Source organism: Microcebus murinus, chromosome 5 (assembly GCF_040939455.1).
Source record: "Microcebus murinus isolate Inina chromosome 5, M.murinus_Inina_mat1.0, whole genome shotgun sequence".
In the NCBI taxonomy this organism is placed as follows: Eukaryota; Metazoa; Chordata; class Mammalia; order Primates; family Cheirogaleidae; genus Microcebus; species Microcebus murinus.
In genome coordinates, this window is record NC_134108.1 from 78448624 (window position 1) to 78468465 (window position 19842).

The 19842-nt window shown below is 42.5% G+C and overlaps 1 protein-coding gene across 2 annotated transcripts in view; it reads left to right on the forward strand.

Annotated features, from left to right (window-relative positions):
* SLC17A5 (solute carrier family 17 member 5) overlaps nucleotides 1-19842 on the forward strand; it is an 87941-nt gene that overhangs the window by 55313 nt on the left and 12786 nt on the right. Inside the window, exon 11 of one of the 2 annotated variants that reach the window (XM_012788775.2) lies at nucleotides 70-1778. The exons of the other annotated variant lie outside the window; for it this stretch is intronic. Within the exon in view, the coding sequence (XP_012644229.1) occupies nucleotides 70-207 (138 nt within the window). The 3' untranslated portion in view covers nucleotides 208-1778. Of the gene's footprint in view, nucleotides 1-69; nucleotides 1779-19842 lie in introns of those variants that run through there. 2 annotated transcript variants of the gene reach the window in all.

Below are 19842 nucleotides of genomic sequence, written 5' to 3' on the forward strand. Positions count from 1 at the left end.
CACTGCCTTTCTTATAAACTATACTACAAAATTTTTTGCATTTGCATTTTTTTCTTTCTTTCTCTACAGAACACTGTTAGAGAATGGCAAATTGTTTTCTACATCGCTGCTGCTATCAATGTATTTGGTGCCTTTTTCTTTACACTGTTTGCCAAAGGTGAAGTGCAAAACTGGGCTCTCAATGATCACTATGGACACAGAAACTAAAGGAACCAATAAATAATCCTGTCTCTCTTAATGTATTTTTATTTATCATGTACCCTAAAAGTGCCTTTGATATTTTAATGTGTAAGCATTCTATTAATATATTTTTAAAAATTGTACTCGTATTAAATTTTTAAAGCTTGTAATCATGAAATGTCACTAGTTGCCAGATTAGTAAAATAAACTATTTTTAATTATGAATAATATATATGCTGGAACTTAATACTTCAGGTTCACATACCTGGCTGCCAGGAAGCATGAAGTAGGGGAGTTCTATTTCTTTTAAGGGCCATATTTAAGGGAATGAACTGAAAGGGACCCCCACTACCTTTGCTTAATGAAACCAGATAATAATTCTCAGGTATTATCGATAAACACCTAGTTTTGTCCACTTTCCTCATAAAAATTATTTATTTTATTTTTATTTTTTTTTGAGACAGAGTCTCACTCTGTTGCCCGGGCTAGAGTGCTGTGGCATCAGCCTAGCTCACAGCAACCTCAAACTCCTGGACTCAGGCAATCCTACTGCCTCAGCCTCCCGAGTAGCTGGGACTACAGGCACACACCACCTTGCCTGGCTAATTTTTTCCATATATTTTTAGTTGCCCAACTAATTTCTCTTTCTGTTTTTAGGAGAGATAGGGTCTCGCTCTTGCTCAGGCTGGTAACTCCTGACCTTGAGCGATCCTCCCACCTCGGCTTCCCAGAGAGTTAGGATTACAGACATGAGCCACCGCGCCCAGCCAACCTTCCTCATAAAAATTATTTATCAGCTCTAACACTTAGGTCAAACTTTAGCCTCTCCATGGAGCTGCCTGGTCTTGTGTAATTGGGCCTGGCAACGGGACTGAGGAAAGCATGCCTGGGCAGCTGCCAAGCATGCCCTCCCTGGCTTCAGGGACAGAGGGCCCAGCGTTTATCAGAGGCAACACCCAGGGCCAGTGGCAAGTCTCTGGCTAGTGTTCTCCCCCTAGGGCTATTAATGTGTAGATAAAGCCCTGAGCAGGCAGAAACACTGACATCCACAGCTACTGTCCCCTCCCCAGCACAGTAGAATATGGACTGGCATGTAACCTGCAAAAGAAAAGTGTGATGCCCAATCACAGAAAATATCATCCTTGTTTAAAACTACTCTCACATGGATCAGAGTATATATAAATTCTGTGTTTTTTAAGCTACATGAGAATTTAAAAAATGTTTTAAACTCTTACTTTTTGTTCAGTCTGTCTTCCTGTAAGCTTCTGGTTGCAGTTTAAAGTGACTTTTAAAAGCCAGATCACCCAGGACCAGTGTGTACTCATCTTTACTGCTGCTTCCCATTATTTTTCCAGTTTTTTCCTGGACCATCTTCCAGTGCTTGTCAAGCATGTCGGGGGCATCTATGTGATTTAAAACTTGGTTTATGTTGTACTGTGTTTTTGTTCAACACTACCTGAAACATTGTAACTAAAACTGTTTAATGTAATGTGATGTGAATACAGTTATATAAATTTATTTTTAAATTTGTAAATAGCTTTAAGTTGCTATGGTGATATTTCTTTTATAAATCATCAAAATAAACCTTTTCAGATTGATATTTGCATCTGACAGTTCTGTGTTATTTTTTAGTGTCCACAGTAACTATTTTACATCTTTTTTGCATCCTCCTCAAGGATACAAAAAAAATCTTTTTTGCATCTAATTCAACATGCATCTCTGCCACCACCAGAGATTTGGGCCATCTAATTGATACGACATCAGAAATCTCAATTGCCATCAACCTGCCCTTCCTACCTCTGAATAGGGTCCACTCTTCTTGCTAAAACATATACCAACATCACTGATTCCGTCCCCTCCTATCTCCTCTCAGAGCTTGCTTCAGCAATTCCTCTTCAATTTGCTTCTTAAATCTCTTTCTCTGCTTGTTCTTTTCCTTCGATCTCAGAGATATGCAAGTCTTCTTTAGCCTATCAACAAAAATACAAAAGTCTCCTGGAGATATTGAAACATTTTTTTTCTTTTTTTTTTTTTGAAACTTTTTTTTTATTTTCTTTTTTATTAAAACATTTATAGGCCAGGTGTAGTGGCTCACGCCTATAGTCAATCCTAGCACTCTGGGAGGCTGAGGTGGGCGAATTGTTGGAGCTCAGGAGTTCGAGACCAGCCAGAGCAAGAGCGAGACCCCATCTCTACTGAAAAAATAGAAAGAAATTAGCTGGACAACTAAAAATATACAGAAAAAAGTTAGGCCAGGCGTGGTGGCTCACACCTGTTAATCTTAGCATTTTAGGAGGCCGAGACGGGCGGATTGCTCGAGGTCAGGAGTTCGAAACCAGCCTGAGCAAGAGCAAGACCCTGTCTCTACTATAAATAGAAAGAAATTAATTGGCCAACTAATATATATAGAAAAAATTAGCTGGGCATGGTGGCACATGCCTATAGTCCCAACTACTCAGGAGGCTGAGGCAGGAGGATTGCTTGAACCCAGGAGTTTGAGGTTGCTGTGAGTTAGGCTGATGCCACAGCACTCTAGCCCAAGCAATGGAGTGAGACTCTGTCTCAAAAAAAAATAAAAAATTTATATACAGTATATCTCTAGGATAATACTCAGGAAACTGGAAACAATAGTGTGGTATACATTAATATATGTATACATATTGGTTTTCATCCACAGTTTCTGGCTTATAACTCCCATAGGTCGTGTTATAATGTTGGGGCACATTAAGCCTCAGGAGCAGGCTTCAGAAAACAGATTCTCTCTCTCTGACCGTCTCCTGCCCTCCTTTCACCTGCTGCTTTCTCCCCAAGGCAGGCATCTTCCCCTGCCTTTCTGTCTTAGAGCTGGCCATAAAGAAATTCCCTGACCACCCCCCTTGTTTAATTGTAAGTCATGAGACCCCCATTTCAGAAGGGGTCTTGCCCCTCATTCCCTGAAGGAAGGAATGCTGCACAGAAAGGCCAAGAAGAATCTCAACAGCCAGGCCCTGCTGGGTTTCCCCATCAGTCTTTTAGTGTTAGATCATACTCTTTTTGTCCAATCACATTTCTACCCAGTTGTCAATCATGACTATCCAATGAAGTCTCCATAAAAGGCCCAAGAGGACAGGGTTCAGAGAGCTTCCGGAGGTTGCCGGAGGGTGGCGTGTCTGGGAGGGGACGGAAGCTCTGTGCCCTCCCGTAGACCCCACCCTGTGCATCTCTTCATCTGTATCCTTTGTAATCTCCTTTCTAATAAACCAGTAAATGGGTTTCTCTGAGTTCTGTGAGCTGCTCTAGCAAATTAATCAAACCCAAAGAGGGGTTATGGGAACCCCAGCCCAGACTTACGACTAGTGTCTCAAGGAGGGTGAGGGTTCTTGTGGGCCTTACCCTGTGGGACCTGATGCTGTCTCCAGGTAGATAGTGTCAAAATTGAATTGGACACCCAGCTTATGTGGTATATGGGGAAAGAAACTACACATTTGGTCACACAAGTCTTCCGTGTTGATTGTTGTTGATTTTTTGTTTTTGGTTTTTTTTTTGGTTTTTTTGAGACAGAGTCTCGCTTTGTTGCCCAGGCTAGAGTGAGTGCCGTTGCATCAGCCTAGCTCACAGCAACCTCAAACTTCTGGGCTCAAGCAATCCTCCTGCCTCAGCCTCCTGAGTAGAAGGGACTACAGGCATGTGCCACCATGCCCAGCTAATTTTTTTCTATATATATTAGTTGGCCAATTAATTTCTTTCTATTTATAGTAGAGACAGGGTCTCGCTCTTGCTCAGGCTGGTTTCAAACTCCTGACCTCAAGCAATCCACCCCCCTGGGCCTCCCAGTGTGCTAGGATTACAGGCGTGAGCCTGATTCTTGTTGAGTGAGGGAATAGCCACAATTTGAGATGGTTTTTCTGCAAACAAGTGGTTACCTCTGGAGAGATAAAATAAGCAATTAAGGATGGAAAGTAAAATTAATTTTCAAATTAATTGTCAAATGTGGCAGTATAACCTATTCAAATGCATACATCATTATAAAAAACAAAACAAAGCACCTGTTGCTCAAGCTGTTGTATCATCACCATCAGGTTTTCAACAGCGTACTGGCCGCCCCCAACCGGCTATCCCCTTTGCACCCGAGGCTGTTTACAATCCAACCTCACTCCCCCACCCTCATTCTGAATAAAAATGGCTCTTCCTGCCACCTTCCTTATTCCTGTGAAAAGTTTCCCCAGTCATGCTGGCTTGGCTCTGGAGTCATTTTTTCTGTTCCTCCTCCCCAGTCTCCCACCCTACCCCCTACCCCGTGTCTAAGCAACCACCTGTCCTTTCCATTCCAGTTTTTTCAAGTCTCTGGAATTGTTTTGTTTTTTTTTTTGAGACAGAGTCTCACTTTAGAGTGAGTGCTAGAGTGAGTGCCGCGGTGTCAGCCTAGCTCACAGCAACCTCAAACTCCTGGGCTCAAGCAATCCTGCTGCCTCAGCCTCCCGAGTAGCTGGGACTACAGGCATGCGCCACCATGCCCAACTAATTTTTTCTATACATATTAGTTGGCCAATTAATTTCTTTCTATTTATAGTAGAGACGGGTCTCGCTCTTGCTCAGGCTGGTTTTGAACTCCTGACCTCGAGCAATCCGCCCACCTCGGCCTCCCAGAGTGCTAGGATTACAGGCGTGAGCCACCGCACCCGGCCTGGAATGTGTTTTTTAATCCCTCTGCCATCTACTAGGTAAGGGCATTGAAGCTATTGTTTCCACCTACCGTGTTTCCCCGAAAATAAGACCTACCCATAAAATAAGCCCTAGCAGGATTTCTAAGCATTCGCGCAATATAAGCCCTACCCTGAAAACCATGCTTTTCGTCGCAGAGCGGTAAAGAACAGGAGCAGCCCTTTTCATCTGCCCCAGCGTGACAGCCACTATCCCAGAGGTGACGGGAAAGGGCAGCCCCACCAACAAGGTCGGCTCCCCCTGTCAGGTCCCGGCCTTCCTGTGCGTGCTGCAAGCTGAGGCTTTGAGGGGAAAATAACACATCCCCTGAAAATAAGCCCTAGGGTGTCTTCTTTTCTTTTTTTTTTTTATTTTTTTTTTATTTTAGTGTATTATGAAGGTACAACTTCCTTTGTGACCCCTGATTTCTTCCACCCTCCCTGATCTAGATGTGGCCTTTTCCTTTGACTAACGAAAACACCACGTTGTTTATTTACTTATTTAGGTGTTTTTCATTTCTTTTAAACTCAAAGACTTATGCTTAGTTATGGAAGAGATAATTTCTTCATTCAAATGTTCAACAAATATTCTCTACTCTTTACTAGGCAATAAGGATACAAAGATGCCTTTTGCACAGTGCTTTCCCTCCCTGGAGCTGCGTCTGCCTCCTTGATAATGCTTATGATGAGCACGTGTCTGTGTCTGTCTCCCTGCGAGAGTCATCACAGGCCTCTGGGTGTCCTGCCTAACAACATGTGCTTAGTTCATTTTTGTTGCCTAATAAATAGTAACCCTTTAGCTAAATGGATTATAAATTGAAATTTTTATCTCATATATTATTTTTTTTAATCTGTTGGTTTCTTCTGCCCCCCAAAATAGTTAATTAAATGTGCTAATAGCTTTTAATGAAGAAATGATATCCTAACCTCAAAATAAGTTAGGTGACAGTGATTGTTAAATCGTTTTTTTCTATGTTTTAGTTTTATTTTAGAGTCAAGTGGAACAGGCTGTAAGTTAAATAGTTTTGAAAGTATTCGAGAATAGCTTAGTCCTGCATAGGCAAAATAATTCCTCTTCCAGTTATTTGACAAATATTTATTGAGCATTCATTATGTGCCAGGCATTGTTCTTTGCCCAGGGATACAGAAATGGGGGGGGGGAAAAAAAAGCAAGTCTCTGTTCTCTTAGGGCTCACATTCTTATTTATCAAAACTTTTTTCTTTTCTTCCTAAGTTCCAGCCTTTGAAACCTTTCATGCAAAACACCATTATCCACCCAACAATCAAATCCAGCAGGAATAAGCATGCCAACTGTCTTTGAGAATCAGGTGTATGAAAGAAACTGAGATAAACGCTGATTTCAGCAGTCTGTATCAACCATTGTAATGTCTTTCTTACTTCAGCCTCTGTTTCCTTTTCAAGAAATCAGAACTAGAGATGTTAGCACTTACAGCCTGTTGCAAAGTAAATTATCTAATCTCCTCTTGGAGGGCAGCACACAACTGTCCGAAATAAAATTCCCCCAGATAGAAAAATATTGATGTCGTACTTAATTTTAAAGGCAGGAAGAACAACACTATAGGAAATGGCCCAGTTCCTGTCAGTGAAAGCATGTTCCTGCCTCCAATGAATAAATAAACAGGGGTAATCATCTAATTTCAGTTAAAGAAGAAGTGATCGTTCTTATAGAAATGTAAATTAAGGTGGATCTCAAAGCTTTTTCACATGTCTCTGCCTTTTAGAGCAACCATAAGCAGAAAAATCAACAATAAAAGTTTTTACTCTAAAAGGATAAAACAGAAAATTCCTTCTAGGAGTTCTGCAATGGAAAGCTGTGGGCACAAGCAATGCTGAAAAGAAATGAAATGTAATGAATCTAATCTTCTGCCGGCTTTTCTCATGTGCCTTGATGAGGAAGAACACTAGTAATTTTCCAAGCGCCGGTTTACTTTCACTTTATCTTGATGTTGGGGGAGGAGGAAAGTTAGAAGTTCCACGTCATTGCCGGTCCTGTGCTTGCAAGTGAGAGGCCATTATTGCACATTATTGCATTATTGCACAATAATGCAAGCTGAAAAGCATGTAAACTGTCGCTCCCCCTCACACACCTTCATGCCATAACAGTCTAGACTTTCTGGGGAATATACATGTATATTGTATTAAATCTTTTCCTGATAGCACTCTCATTGTCAGAAACGATTGAAATACGCTAACATTTCCAACAGTGTCATCGCCTCTCAGGATCAAGTGTGCATATTGGTCTCAGCCTTCCTTTAGAGCGCCACAAATAGGCCCTTGTTTTAAGCACTTTGCAACTTTCACTCCACAGCCTGAGACTTGAACTTTCCCCAGAAGGTTTAGTTGAGATTGAAAACGATCTGGATAGGATAGATAATGCGGTCTCTTTAATGCTGAAGAACTGCTTTGAGGCCAGGTACCGTGGCTCACACCTGTAATCCCAGCACTCTGAGAGGCCGAGGTGGGTGGATTGTTTGAGTTCTTGAGTTCAAGACCAGCCTGAGCAAGAGTGAGACACTGTCTCTGCTAAAAATAGAAAGAAATTAGCTGGACATCTAAAAATATATACAAAAAAATTAGCCGGGCAAGGTGGCACATGCCTGTAGTCCCAGCTACTCAGGAGGCCAAAGCAGAAGGATCGCTTGAGCCCAGGAGTTTGAGGTTGCTGTGAGCTAGGCTGACGCCAAGGCACTCACTCTAGCCTGGGCAACAAAGTGAGACTCCGTCTCAAAAAAAAATCATGTTTGCACACTGTTGATGTGCATAGAAATCATTATATTATTTTGGAGTGTAATTGTAGGTAAAAAATAAATGTGTATTCTTTGAATGAGCAATTCTACCTATGGAAATGCATCCTAAAAATATTGAACACACACCTGAATATTTTTGTAATATTGTCAATTTTTCATTAATAAGGAAATTGTTAAATAAGTTATGGTCCATTCAGAGGAGAGAATACTATCCAGCCATCAAAAAGAATGAGAAAGATTTGAGATAGAAACATGGGAGACTGTTCATACATTTTATTAGAGAATGAAAAAAGTTATCTAGGCCGGGCAAGGTGGCTCACGCCTGTAATCCTAGCACTCTGGGAGGCCTAGCACTCTAGCCTGGGCAACAAAGCGAGACTCTGTCTCAAAAAAAAAAAAAGAAAGAAAAAAAGAAAAAAGTTATCTAATAACCTGGGCTCAATGGTTCATGCCTATAATTCCAGCATATTGGGAGCCAAGGCAGGAGGATCACTTGAGGCCAGCAGTTTGAAGATATACTGCACCATGATAGCACCTGTGAATAGCCACTGCACTCCAGCCTGGGCAACATAGTGAGACCCTATCTCTAAAAAAAAGGGTACAACTCAGTGATTTTTTAGTATATTAAGAGTTGTGAAGCTACTAACTATCTAATTCCAAAACATTTCATCATCCTAAAAAGAAACCCTATATCCATTAGCAGTCACTCCTCATTCCGACAAGATCGGGTACGTTCAGGGTGGTATGGCCGTAGACCACTCCTCATTCTGCCTGTCTCCCCAGCCCCTGTCAACCACTAGCCTACTTTCTGCCTCTATAGATATGCTTATTCTGGACATTTCATACCAAGAGAATCATATATGATCTGTTATGACTAGCTTTTTTCTCTTAGCACGTTTTCCAGGTTCATCTGTTGTAGCACGATCAATACTTCCTTTCTATTGTAAAATAATATTCCACTGAATAGATATATCCATTCATCAGTTGATGGACATATTTGGGTTGTTTCTATTTTTTGGCAGTTGTGAATAATGCTGCTATGAACATTCACATACAGGTGATTTGTGTGGGCATGTTTTCAATTCTTTTGAGTAAGACCGTGCGCTGTGGCTCACGCCTCTAATCCTAGCACTCTGGGAGACCGAGGCGGGAGGATTGCTCGAGGTCAGGAGTTCGAAACCAGCCTGAGCAGGAGTAAGACCCTGACTCTACTATAAATAGAAAGAAATTAATTGGCCAAGTAATATATATATAGAAAAAATTAGCCGGTCATGGTGGCGCATGCTGTAGTCCCAGCTACTTGGGAGGCTGAGGCAGGAGGATCACTTGAGCCCAGGAGTTTGAGGTTGCTGTGAGCTAGGCTGATGCCACAGAACTCACTCTAGCCTAAACAACAAAGTGAGGCTCTGTCTCAAAAAAAAAAAAAAAAAATTCTCTTGAATATAGTGATTCCCTTTGGTTTAATAAAATATGCATTAAAAAATAACTGTGAACACATACACCAAAATGTTAACAGTGATTGTTTCTGGATAGTGGGATAATAAGTAATTTAAATTTTTTTCTCCTTTGTGCTTTTCTATCTTAAATTCCAAAAATAAGAAAATTTCCTTTATTTTTAGTTGATATGTCATAATTGTACATATTTGTGGGGTGCAGAGTGATATTTCCTTATATGTATATAATGTGTAATGATCAAATCAGGGTAATTAGCATATCTATCGCCTCAAACATTTATCATTTCTGATAATGTGTTGGGCGTATTCTCTTTTCTAGAATTTTGAATATATACAACAAATTATTAACTACATTCACCCTACAGTGCTATATGACACTAGAACTAATTCCTCCTTTATAGCTATAATCTTGTATCCTTTAACTGACCTTTCCCTATAATCTCCTCCCCCTCTAACCTTCCCAGTCTGTAATAACTACAATTCTGTCTATTTCTATAAGCTCAATTTTTTTTTAGCTTCCTTGTATGAGTGAGAACATGCAGTATTCATCTTTCTCTGCCTAACTTAGTTCACTTAATGTCCTCCAGGTTCAGCCATGTCACTATGGATGATAGGATTTCATTTTTGTGTGTGTGGTTAAATAATATTCTACTGCGTATATATGCCACATTTTTTTTATTCATCCATCTGTTCATGGAAATTTAGGATGATTCCATATCTTGGCTATTGTGAATAGTGCTGCAATAAACATGGGGGTGCAGATCTCTTTGATATACTGATTTCTTCCCTTTGGATAAACACCCAATAATATGATTGCTGGTTCATATGGTAGTTCTATTTTCAGTTTTTTGTGAAACCTCCATACTGTTTTTCCATAATGGCTGTACTAATTTACATTTCCACCAACAGCGTATAAGAGTTCCCTTTTCTCCACATATTCACCACTATTTGCTATTTTATGTCTTTTTGATAGTAGCCTAATAATAGCCATTCTAACTGAAGTGAGATATCTCGTGGTGGTTTTAATTTGCATTTTGCGGATGATTAGTGTTGAACATTTTTTCAGATACTTTTCCATTTGTATGTCTTCTTTTGAGAAATGTCTATTCAGCTCTTTTGCCCACTTTTTAATGGGATTATTTGGGGTTCTTTGCTATTGAGTTGTTTGAGTTCTTTGTATATTCTAGATATTAATCCCTTGTCAGATGACTACTTTCCAAATATTTTCTCTTAATCTACAGGTTGCTTCTTTTTTTTTTTTTTTTTGAGACAGAGTCTCGCTTTGTTGCCCAGGCTAGAGTGAGTACTGTGGCATCAACCTAAACTCCTGGGCTCAAGCAATCCTCCTGCCTCAGCCTCCCGAGTACCTGGGACTCCAGGCATGCACCACCATGCTCTGCTAATTTTTTCTATATATATTAGTTGGCCAATTAATTTCTTTCTATTTATAGTAGAGTCGGGGTCTCACTCTTGCTCAGGCTGGTTTCAAACTCCTGACCTCGAGCAATCCGCCCACCTCGGCCTCCCAGAGTGCTAGGATTACAGGCGTGAGCCACCGCCCGGCCTACAGGTTGCTTCTTAACTGTTGATTGTTTCCTTTTATGCGCAGAAGCTTTTTAGTTTCATATTAGACCCATTTATCTATTTTTGTTTTTGTTGTCTGTGCTTTTGCAGTCTTACCCGTAAAATCATTGCTTGGAGCAATGTCCTGAAGTATTTCCCCTATATTTTATTCCAGTAGTTTCATAGTATCAGGTCTTTCTTTTATGTCTTTAATACATTTTGAATTGAGTTTTGTATATGGTGGGAGATATGAGTCTAGTTTCATTCTTCTGCATATGGATATCCAATTTCCCAGCATTAGGGTGTCCTTTGTCCAATGTATGCGCTTGGCATCTCTGTTGGAAATTAGTTGCCTGTAAATATGCTGATTTATTTCTGGATTCTCTATTCTATTCCATTGGTCTATGTGTCTGCTTTGGTTACTATCACTTTGTAGTATATTTGAAGTCAGGTAGTGTAATATCTCCAGCTTTGTTCTTTTTGTTCAGCATTGCTTTCATTATTTGGATCTTTGTAGTCCCATATTTTAGGATTTATTTTTTATATTTCTGTGAAGAATCTTATTGGTATTTTGATAGGGATTATATTGAATCTGTAGATTGCTTTAGGTAGGAGAAAACTTATTATTGAAAAAAAAAATTACAGGCCCGGCGTGGTGGCTCACACCTGTAATCCTAGCACTCTGGGAGGCCGAAGCGGGCAGATGGCTCAAGATCAGGAGTTCGAAACCAGCCTGAGCAAGAGCGAGACCCCATCTCTACTAAAAATAGAAACAAATCAATTGGCCAACTAATATATGTATATAGAAAAAATTAGCTGGGCATGATGGCACATGCCTGTAGTCCCAGCTACTCGGGAGGCTGAGGCAGGAGGATTGCCTGAGCCCAGGAGTTTGAGGTTGCTATGAGTCAGGCTGACACCATGGCACTCTAGCCTGGGCAACAGAGTGAGACTCTGTCTATAAATAAATAAAAATTACGAAAACTCAGGATCAGCCAGAGAACTGTTCCTCCAACTTTGGAACCCCAAACCTAGGGTCTCTGACACTGGAAGGCCAGGCTGGAGTGCCCTGTCCCCCACCCCATCACCCTCAAACTTTACACTGCAGGCTGGACAGTAAAGTGGCTTCTGTGGCCTACAAAGTAGCCCTTGTTGATATTCATGTCAGCCCACAGGCCATGCCAAATGACCCATATTTACTTGCCAAATAAAACCCCTGTCATCTCTGGAGTATGTCATTTAGTTCTACATTCTCCACTGCCTTATCCCCGTGTAAATGTCCATAATTTTCCCCTTATGGATTTTATGCGTCTAAAATGCTTTTTAAAGAATTGATTTTTAAAGCAAACACTCTCGCACAAACCCCCACCCCCTCCCTCTTTCTTCTGAAGCATGGGACACCCTGCAGTTCCGTTGCCCTAAAAACCACTCCAGGGCGCAGATCGTTTTACCCTGGACACCAAAGAAATCCTCCTGATTTAAGCCACTTGGTGGCGAAACATTGACTGTGGACTTTTCCCAGCAGGGTGGGGTAGAGCAAATATTTATAGCTCTCAGGAAACTTGAGTTTGACTCACATTTTAGCTGACTAGTGAATCAGAGCTATCAAAGACTAGATTTTTTTTTTTTTTTTTTTTTTTTTTTTTGGTTTAAGGAAAGAAGATGACTATTGGAGAAACCATCTCTGCGCGATCGATCGCAGAGAGAAAACACAAAGAAAGGAATTCAGAGTGACTCAGGCCGGGCCGGGCGGCGGGCGGGGACCCGGGGAACAATGGAAAGTCACAGCGGGGCCTCGGAAGCCGCGTCCACACCGGCCCGCGCCGGAGGGCTGCCGGCCGCTGGGGGCAGCGGGGACGCTAAGCAAAAAGTTACTTTCTTAACGCCTGTTTCTTGCTTTTTAGCCTCTAAGGTTGCAACATAAATATGATAATTTGGTAAAACCCACAGCAGCTGTGGGACCTAAAAGCAAAGGTCCGGGGCCACAGTCCCAGAGGCCAGGGTCACCCCGGGCAGCAAACAGCAGATGCCAGGGGACCGCAGATCGATGCATGCCCTGCCCGGGGTGGAGCTGGGTGGGTCCCTACACACGTCTTCTTAACTCACCACGTAACTATCCTGAAAAGAAAGCACGAGGCTCCACATGGCTATATATGCCACATTTTGCATCCAGGGTGGGGGGGCGAAGGGCTTTGCTACGGTTGCAGGGGCCAGCTTGGCCTCGCAGGATGCGAATTTGCTGCGCTCTCTGGCAGGAACAGGGAATCCGGGAAGAAGCTGGCCCCAAGCCTGGTGGTTGGGAGATCCCTTCTGAAAATGCATCGAAATCAGAATCTGTTGAGCTTGGGGTTTCTTGTGTGGGACTCAGTTACTCTCGAGGAATACAGAGGCTGCAGCCAACGTTAGAAAATCAGTAGAATGTGTGGAGTGCCCAGGATGTTTGCCGCTGCTGCGTGGGATGAAAAGAGGTCCAGGCAGGGGCAGACCAGCTCCGGGAGGCCCCGCCAGCGTCCCCAGGGTGGCCAGGGCCCCAAGGCCGGGCAGTTTCCTGGGGCCGCTCCCAGCGCAGCCAGACGCAGCTCTGTGGGTTGCAGCCAGGCTCAGCTTCCAGAACTCCTGCTCGGCTGGGCAGGGAAGGGAGGCATCCTCGCTTTCAGACCACAGCTGGCCAGCATCCTTCGCCTTGCCCGGGACAGCTCCCTGCCCCCCCTTCAGCCCAGGATGCCATCTACATTCACAAGTTGTCACTCCGTATCTGCCTTGACTCCTATTCGGGGGATACACTAGTAACACCCATACACTAACGCGCCCAATTCCTGATACACTGATACACACAAGTCCATCTTTGCCTCTCTCTTTTTCCTATAGGTGAGATGACCATGTGGTTTGCCATCCAGACCTTTAAGAGGGAAAAGGATGCTATTATTATAATAATCATACCCAGTAGTCTGGGGCCACGGTGCCTGTAGTCCCAGATATTCAGGAGCATGAGGCAGGAGGACTGCTGGAAGTGAGGTGTTGGAAACCAGGCTGCGGGATATAGCAAGACCCTGTCTCCAAAAGAAAAAAAAAAAAATTAAACAAATAAATAAATAATGATGATTGCACCCATACCACAGAAGAAATGTTCCAGGCATAGTAGGGTACTAGTATATACAGTTACCTTGGGAAACTTGAGCAATTATCTAAATTCAGAAAACATTTTTCTACTCCTTACATTCTCCCAGTAAAATGGAAGGGGGGAGAGAGGGAGGCAGGAGGAGAAGCAATTTAAAAAGAAAAGAGGCCCGGCGAGGTGGCTCACGCCTGTAATCCTAGCACTTTGGGAGACTGAGGCGGGTGGATCCCTCAAGGTCAGGAGTTTGAAACCAGCAAGAGCGAGACTCCATCTCTACTAAAAAATAGAAAGAAATTAATTGGCCAACTAAAATATATAGAAAAATTAGTTAGGCACGGTGGGACATGCCTGTAGTCCCAGCTACTTGGGAAGCTGAGGCAGGAGGATCGCTTGAACCCAGGATTTTGAGGTTACTGTGAGCTAGTCTGATGCCACAGCACTCTAGTCTGGGCAACAGAGTGATACTCTGTCTCAAAAAAATAAAAAAAGAAAAGAAAGCCCAATTCAACACTGCCTTTTTGAAAAATATTCTATTTGTTAAGAATACTTAGACCTAGTTAGTGTATTTTGCTCCACTTTTGCTAAATACTTGGGAGGTTTATTTGTGAATGCATGCAACAATTTCTGTCGACATCAGCAAAGCAGGGTTAGCAAGTGCTGCAGGGGATGTAGAACTAGCCTCACTGTGCCAGACTAACCTAACAATGGCGTCTCTTCCCACAGGATTCTCTCTGTGCATTATCTTTATACACATATAGTTATTATTTACATATAGATACAGATTTTGAAAAAAATAGATTTTTTTTCTGGCTCTGGCTTCCTAGCTGTCTAGCTCTGTGTAGTCAGCCATAGCAGACCAATTTTTGTAGCAAGCTCTTGTAGCACACGCTATGTGTACAGACACTGTGTATTCTAAAAACCTTACAGATAGTAATTCATGTAGTCCTCAAGACAAGCTACAAAGTAGGTATTATTGTTATCATTCCCATTTTATAGATAGGGAAACTGAGGCAAAAAGAGGTTAAGTAAACTGCCCCAAATCTCAAAACTAATCAATTGCACAGGTGGGTTTAGAACCCAGGCAGTCTACTGCTAGAGTTCATGATCCCAAGCACTCACTTATCCTGACTTGACCTGCGAAGCCTTCCTAAAGGCAATAAGTGAGAAGTGACCTGGCTTAACAGAAGCTTTTTCTGCTGAAATACTCAATGACATGTTTTATTGCTTCCCATACCTCTTATAAATGTTCCCATCAGCCAGCCCAGAATAAAGACAGATTTTCTTCTGTGGTCTGGGTATAATTATTATTATTATTATTTTTTTTTTTTAAAGACAAGGCCTCACTGTATCACGCAGTCTAGTCTCAAACTCCTGGCCTCAAGCAATTCCCGCAGGCAGTGTAAAGCCTTTAGAGATATAACCCAGTCCTCTTTCTCTGGAGCCCTCAGCTTCAGCTACACTAAAACCCCAGTCTGTACTGTCCTGCCTCAGCACTTTCTCTGTGCTCTTCCCTCCCTCTGGAAGGCCTCCCAACCCATCCCTCTGCACCCGACTTCTTTTTATTGAAACCCCGTCTACCTCCAAGGCCCAGATCAAACTAGCATTCCATTGTCACAGAAGACAGAATCTTACCCTAAAATCAAAGTCTGGAAAATAGAAATAAAAATATAAAAGTAAAAAGAAAATTAGAATAAAAAAATTTAAAAAATAAAAATAAATAAAAAAGAAGACAGAATCTCCCCCGGAAGTTTGAAATCCTACAGCCTTTATCCACACCACTCACATGCCTACATATCTTATCTCCTCTGCTCAGTCAGCAATTTCTTTTCCCCACAACACTTAGCACAGCACATTTTTACATAAGTAGTTCTCAGTGAATGTATGGCCTCTCATTGTTTGCCCTTCATCCATCCTCTCTGTTAAATATCTGTAAAGAAATATGATGCACTGATTATTTCAAAAAGAGAAGACTTCCTCCTTAAAACACACACACACACACACACACATGATTTTTGCTCAGGAATCTGTTCCTCTCCAGTCCCACAAGTAGACCCTGATTTGTCTGAGCCAGTGCTACCCAATAGAAAGCAAGTCACATATGTCATTTTAAATTTTCCAGTAGCCACATTAAAAATGTAAAAATAGCCAGGCATGGTGGCACATACCTGTGGTCCCAGCTATTCAGGAGGCTGAGGCAAGAGGATGATATGAGCCCAGGAGTTTGAGTCCACAGTGAGCTATGATGACGCCACTGCACTCTAGCCCAGGCAACAGAGGGAGACCCTGCCTCAAAAAATAAATAAATAAAAATAAACAGGTAAAATTAGTTTTAATAATACATTTTATTTAACCCAATATATCTAAAATGTTGTAATTTCAACACATAATCAGTATAAAAAGTATTAGAAGATATTTTACATGTGTATATAAAGTTTTTGAACTCTGATGAGTATTTTACACTTACAATGTATCTTTTTTTGTGTGTTTTTTTTTTGAGACAGAGTCTCACTCTGTTGCCTAGGCTAGAGTGAGTGCCGTGGTGTCAGCCTAGCTCACAGCAACCTCAAACTCCTGGGCTCAAGCAATCCTCCTGCCTCAGCCTCCCGAGTAGCTGGGCCTACAGGCATGCGCCACCATGCCTGGCTAATTTTTTCTATATATATATTAGTTGGCCAATTAATTTCTTTCTATTTATAGTAGAGACGGGGTCTCGCTATTGCTCAGGCTGGTTTCGAACTCCTGACCTTAAGCAATCCGCCCGCCTCGACCTCCCAGAGTGCTAGGATTACAGGCGTGGGCCACCACTCCCGGCCCTTACAACGTATCTTAATTCAGACTAGCCATATTTCAAGTGCTCAGTAGCCACATGTGGCTAGTAACTTCTATATTGAGTAGAGCAGGTCTGAGCCGATCAGCACAACATTCCCATGGTGGCCATTATTGGTCCAGGAGTGGTAGGCTGGAGGCCTGAGTTGGGCCGATCAGCCTGAAACAAAGGATTTATAGTCCATGTTTGGGAGAGATTTCTGCCTGCTGCTTATGTTTGCAACGGAAACCTATAACTCTGATTGCTGCCGGCAGCTTTTGTGAAAATCATCTCAGAACTACGAGCAAGAACCAGCAGCGTTGGGGTCAGAATGATACCAATACTGAGGATGACAGTAATGAGGAGACAGAAAGAACCCCGAGTCCTTAATGACATCACTGAGCCACTGATCAAACAGGAGCCAACCCTACTTCTGGTTGTGAAAAATAATAAATTTTCCATTTTATTTAAGCCAGACTGAGTCAGAGTTTTCTGTAGCACCCAAGGACGTCCCCACATCAGAGCTAAGCCTTGAACTCAGGTCTACAGCCTCCTACACGCAGCCTTCTCTACCAGGCTGCCTCTCCAGAAAGATTTTTGGCTAATTCTTTTGGGTCCTTCTCAGATTCTTTCCGAGGCACAGGGGTAGTAACTGCCAATTCATTGGAAGGAAAGACCCCCAAAGATGCTGGTGCTTGCGAAGGCCTCACCCACCAGGTGGGTCAGTGCAGGTGCAGATGGCATTTCAGGGCACAGGAACAGCCTGAAGTCCCCTCTCAGGACAGCTGCTATTACAGTGCGCTCTCAAGCTAGCCAGCGTTAGTTCCATCTGCCAGGGCAGGCATTTGTCACAGCCTTTCAACACCTCTCCTGGAACCGATAGACCCTGGGGCTGGCCCAGAGCTGGACAAGCTAGAGCCCTTTGCCAGGAGGCTGTCCAGGAAGCCACACTCTCCTTTTCTGGCAGCGTGCTGAAGATCAGCGTGTCCTGGGCCAACTGCTGGCGAGAGGTATTTAGAGGACTTGTTGGAAAGATTGACAGGAGCACTGACAACTGCAGGACCAGAAAGTGAAGAGGAACAGCAACAGGAAAATGGACTGAAGAGATGCCACCCCAGGAGTGAGAAAATTACTCATAAGGCCCGGCACGGTGGCTCACGCCTGTAATCCTAGCACTCTGGGAGGCCAAGGCAGGTGGATTGTTTGAGCTCAGGAGTTCGAGACCAGCCTGAGCAAGAGCGAGACCCCCGTCTCTACTATAAATAGAAAGAAATTAGCAGGACAACCATATATATATACATATATAAATTAGCCAGGCATGGTGGCACATTCATGTAGTCCCAGCAGAGTGAGACTCTGTCTCAAAAAAATAAAAAATAAATACATACTGTACTAAAAATGTAAAAGAAAAGGAAAACTCAATGAGAACATCACTCTTTCTCTAGATATTCAAGACTATAAATACAAATTGAAAAATACAGGAAATGTTTAACATTGATAATACAACAAAGCAGTCCCAAATTAGGCATGGTCCCTTTGCTAAGAGGACAAAAGGTCTACAAACTTGTATAAGATATAGATTGTTTTGTTCAATGGGAACAAACCTCTTCTGATAGGAGTCTTACCTTTTTTCTTATTATAGTCATAATATTCAAACAGTATGACTAAAATAAGGCCAGGCATGGTGGCTCACTCCTATAATCCTAGCACTCTGGAAAGCCAAGGTGGGCGGATTGCTCGATGTCAGGAGTTCGAAACCAGCCTGAGCAAGAGCGAGACCCCGTCTCTACTATAAATAGAAAGAAATGAATTGGCCAACTAATATATATAGAAAAAATTAGCCGGGCATGGTGGCGCATGCCTGTAGTCCCAGCTACTTGGGAGGCTGAGGCAGAAGGATTGCTTGAGCCCAGGAGTTTGAGGTTGCTGTGAGCTAGGCTGAGGCCACGGCACTCACTCTAGCCTGGACAACAAAGCGAGACTCTGTCTCAAAAAAAATAAAATAAAATAACCGTCTATCTACCACATTTCTACAGAGTATTTAGCTTCTTTTTTTGAGTCTTAAACCCCTTCTTAATATACATTTAGCTGAATGCTTGTGCTGTTTTATTATAAATAAAGGTAATTACCTTTAAGGTTAAAAGTAATATGCTAAACACTCCATAGGTATGTCCCTACTTTATCCATTCTGCATGATGTTATCCAGGCTGAAAGCTGGTATATCTGGTTATGCGTGCAACTTGCTTTATTTGATGTCCTTGCTTACCTTTCTGGCCGCATCTGCTGCCACTCCTCTGCCACACCCTGCAAGGCAGCCATGCTGAGTAAGCCACTTGCTTTTTCACCTCCTTGCTTTTGCACATATTGTTTCCTCAGCCTGGATTAGAGGAATTCAGGAATGAACCAAGACTCATGTCCATTGTCACCTCCCCTGGGGAACTTCTCTGAGTACTTCTTGTTCCATCAGTCATTTTACATGCCTCTATTTCAAGACTTTCATCTTTGCTGAATTACCTGCTTTCACATCTGTCTCCTCCAGTACCCTCAAAGCCCTAGTGGTCTGAAACTAATCTACTCATTTGTGTAGTTCTAATGTCAAATATGTTTCTTAATATTGAGTGATTGAGTGTTTAGTGGACAAATGGCTGAGACTGAACAAATGAATAAATGCGTATGACACCACAAAGCTGTGTTTATTCTTTTTTTTTTTTGAGACAGAGTCTCACTCTGTTGCCCAGGCTAGAGTGAGTACCATGGCGTCAGCGTAGCTCACAGCAACCTCAATCTCCTGGGCTCAAGCAATCCTCCTGCCTCAGCCTCCCGAATAGCTGGGACTATAGGCATGCACCACCATGGCCGGCTAATTTTTTCTATATATATTAGTTGGCCAATTCATTTCTTTCTATTTATAGTAGAGACAGGGTCTCACTCTTGCTCAGGCTGGTTTCGAACTCCTGACCTCAAGTAATCCACCCACCTTGGCCTCCCAGAGTGCTAGGATTACAGGCGTGAGCCACCGCGCCCGGCCTCAAAGCTGTGTTTAAAATTATTTGCTTATGTGCCACCAGGGAACTTACAGCCAAATGGTTCAGTAAAATGCATAGACATCCAAAGAGGAAGCACTTAACCAAATATCCATGTAAGTTAAATAGGGAGATGCAGATTATGTGTGCCAAACAGAGCTGGGCTTCCACGCTGGGGTTCTTGAGTCCCTTCTGAGTCCCTAGAGCTTTGTGCCTCTGGCATTTGGAGCAAGCTCAGTAGTAATTTTTAC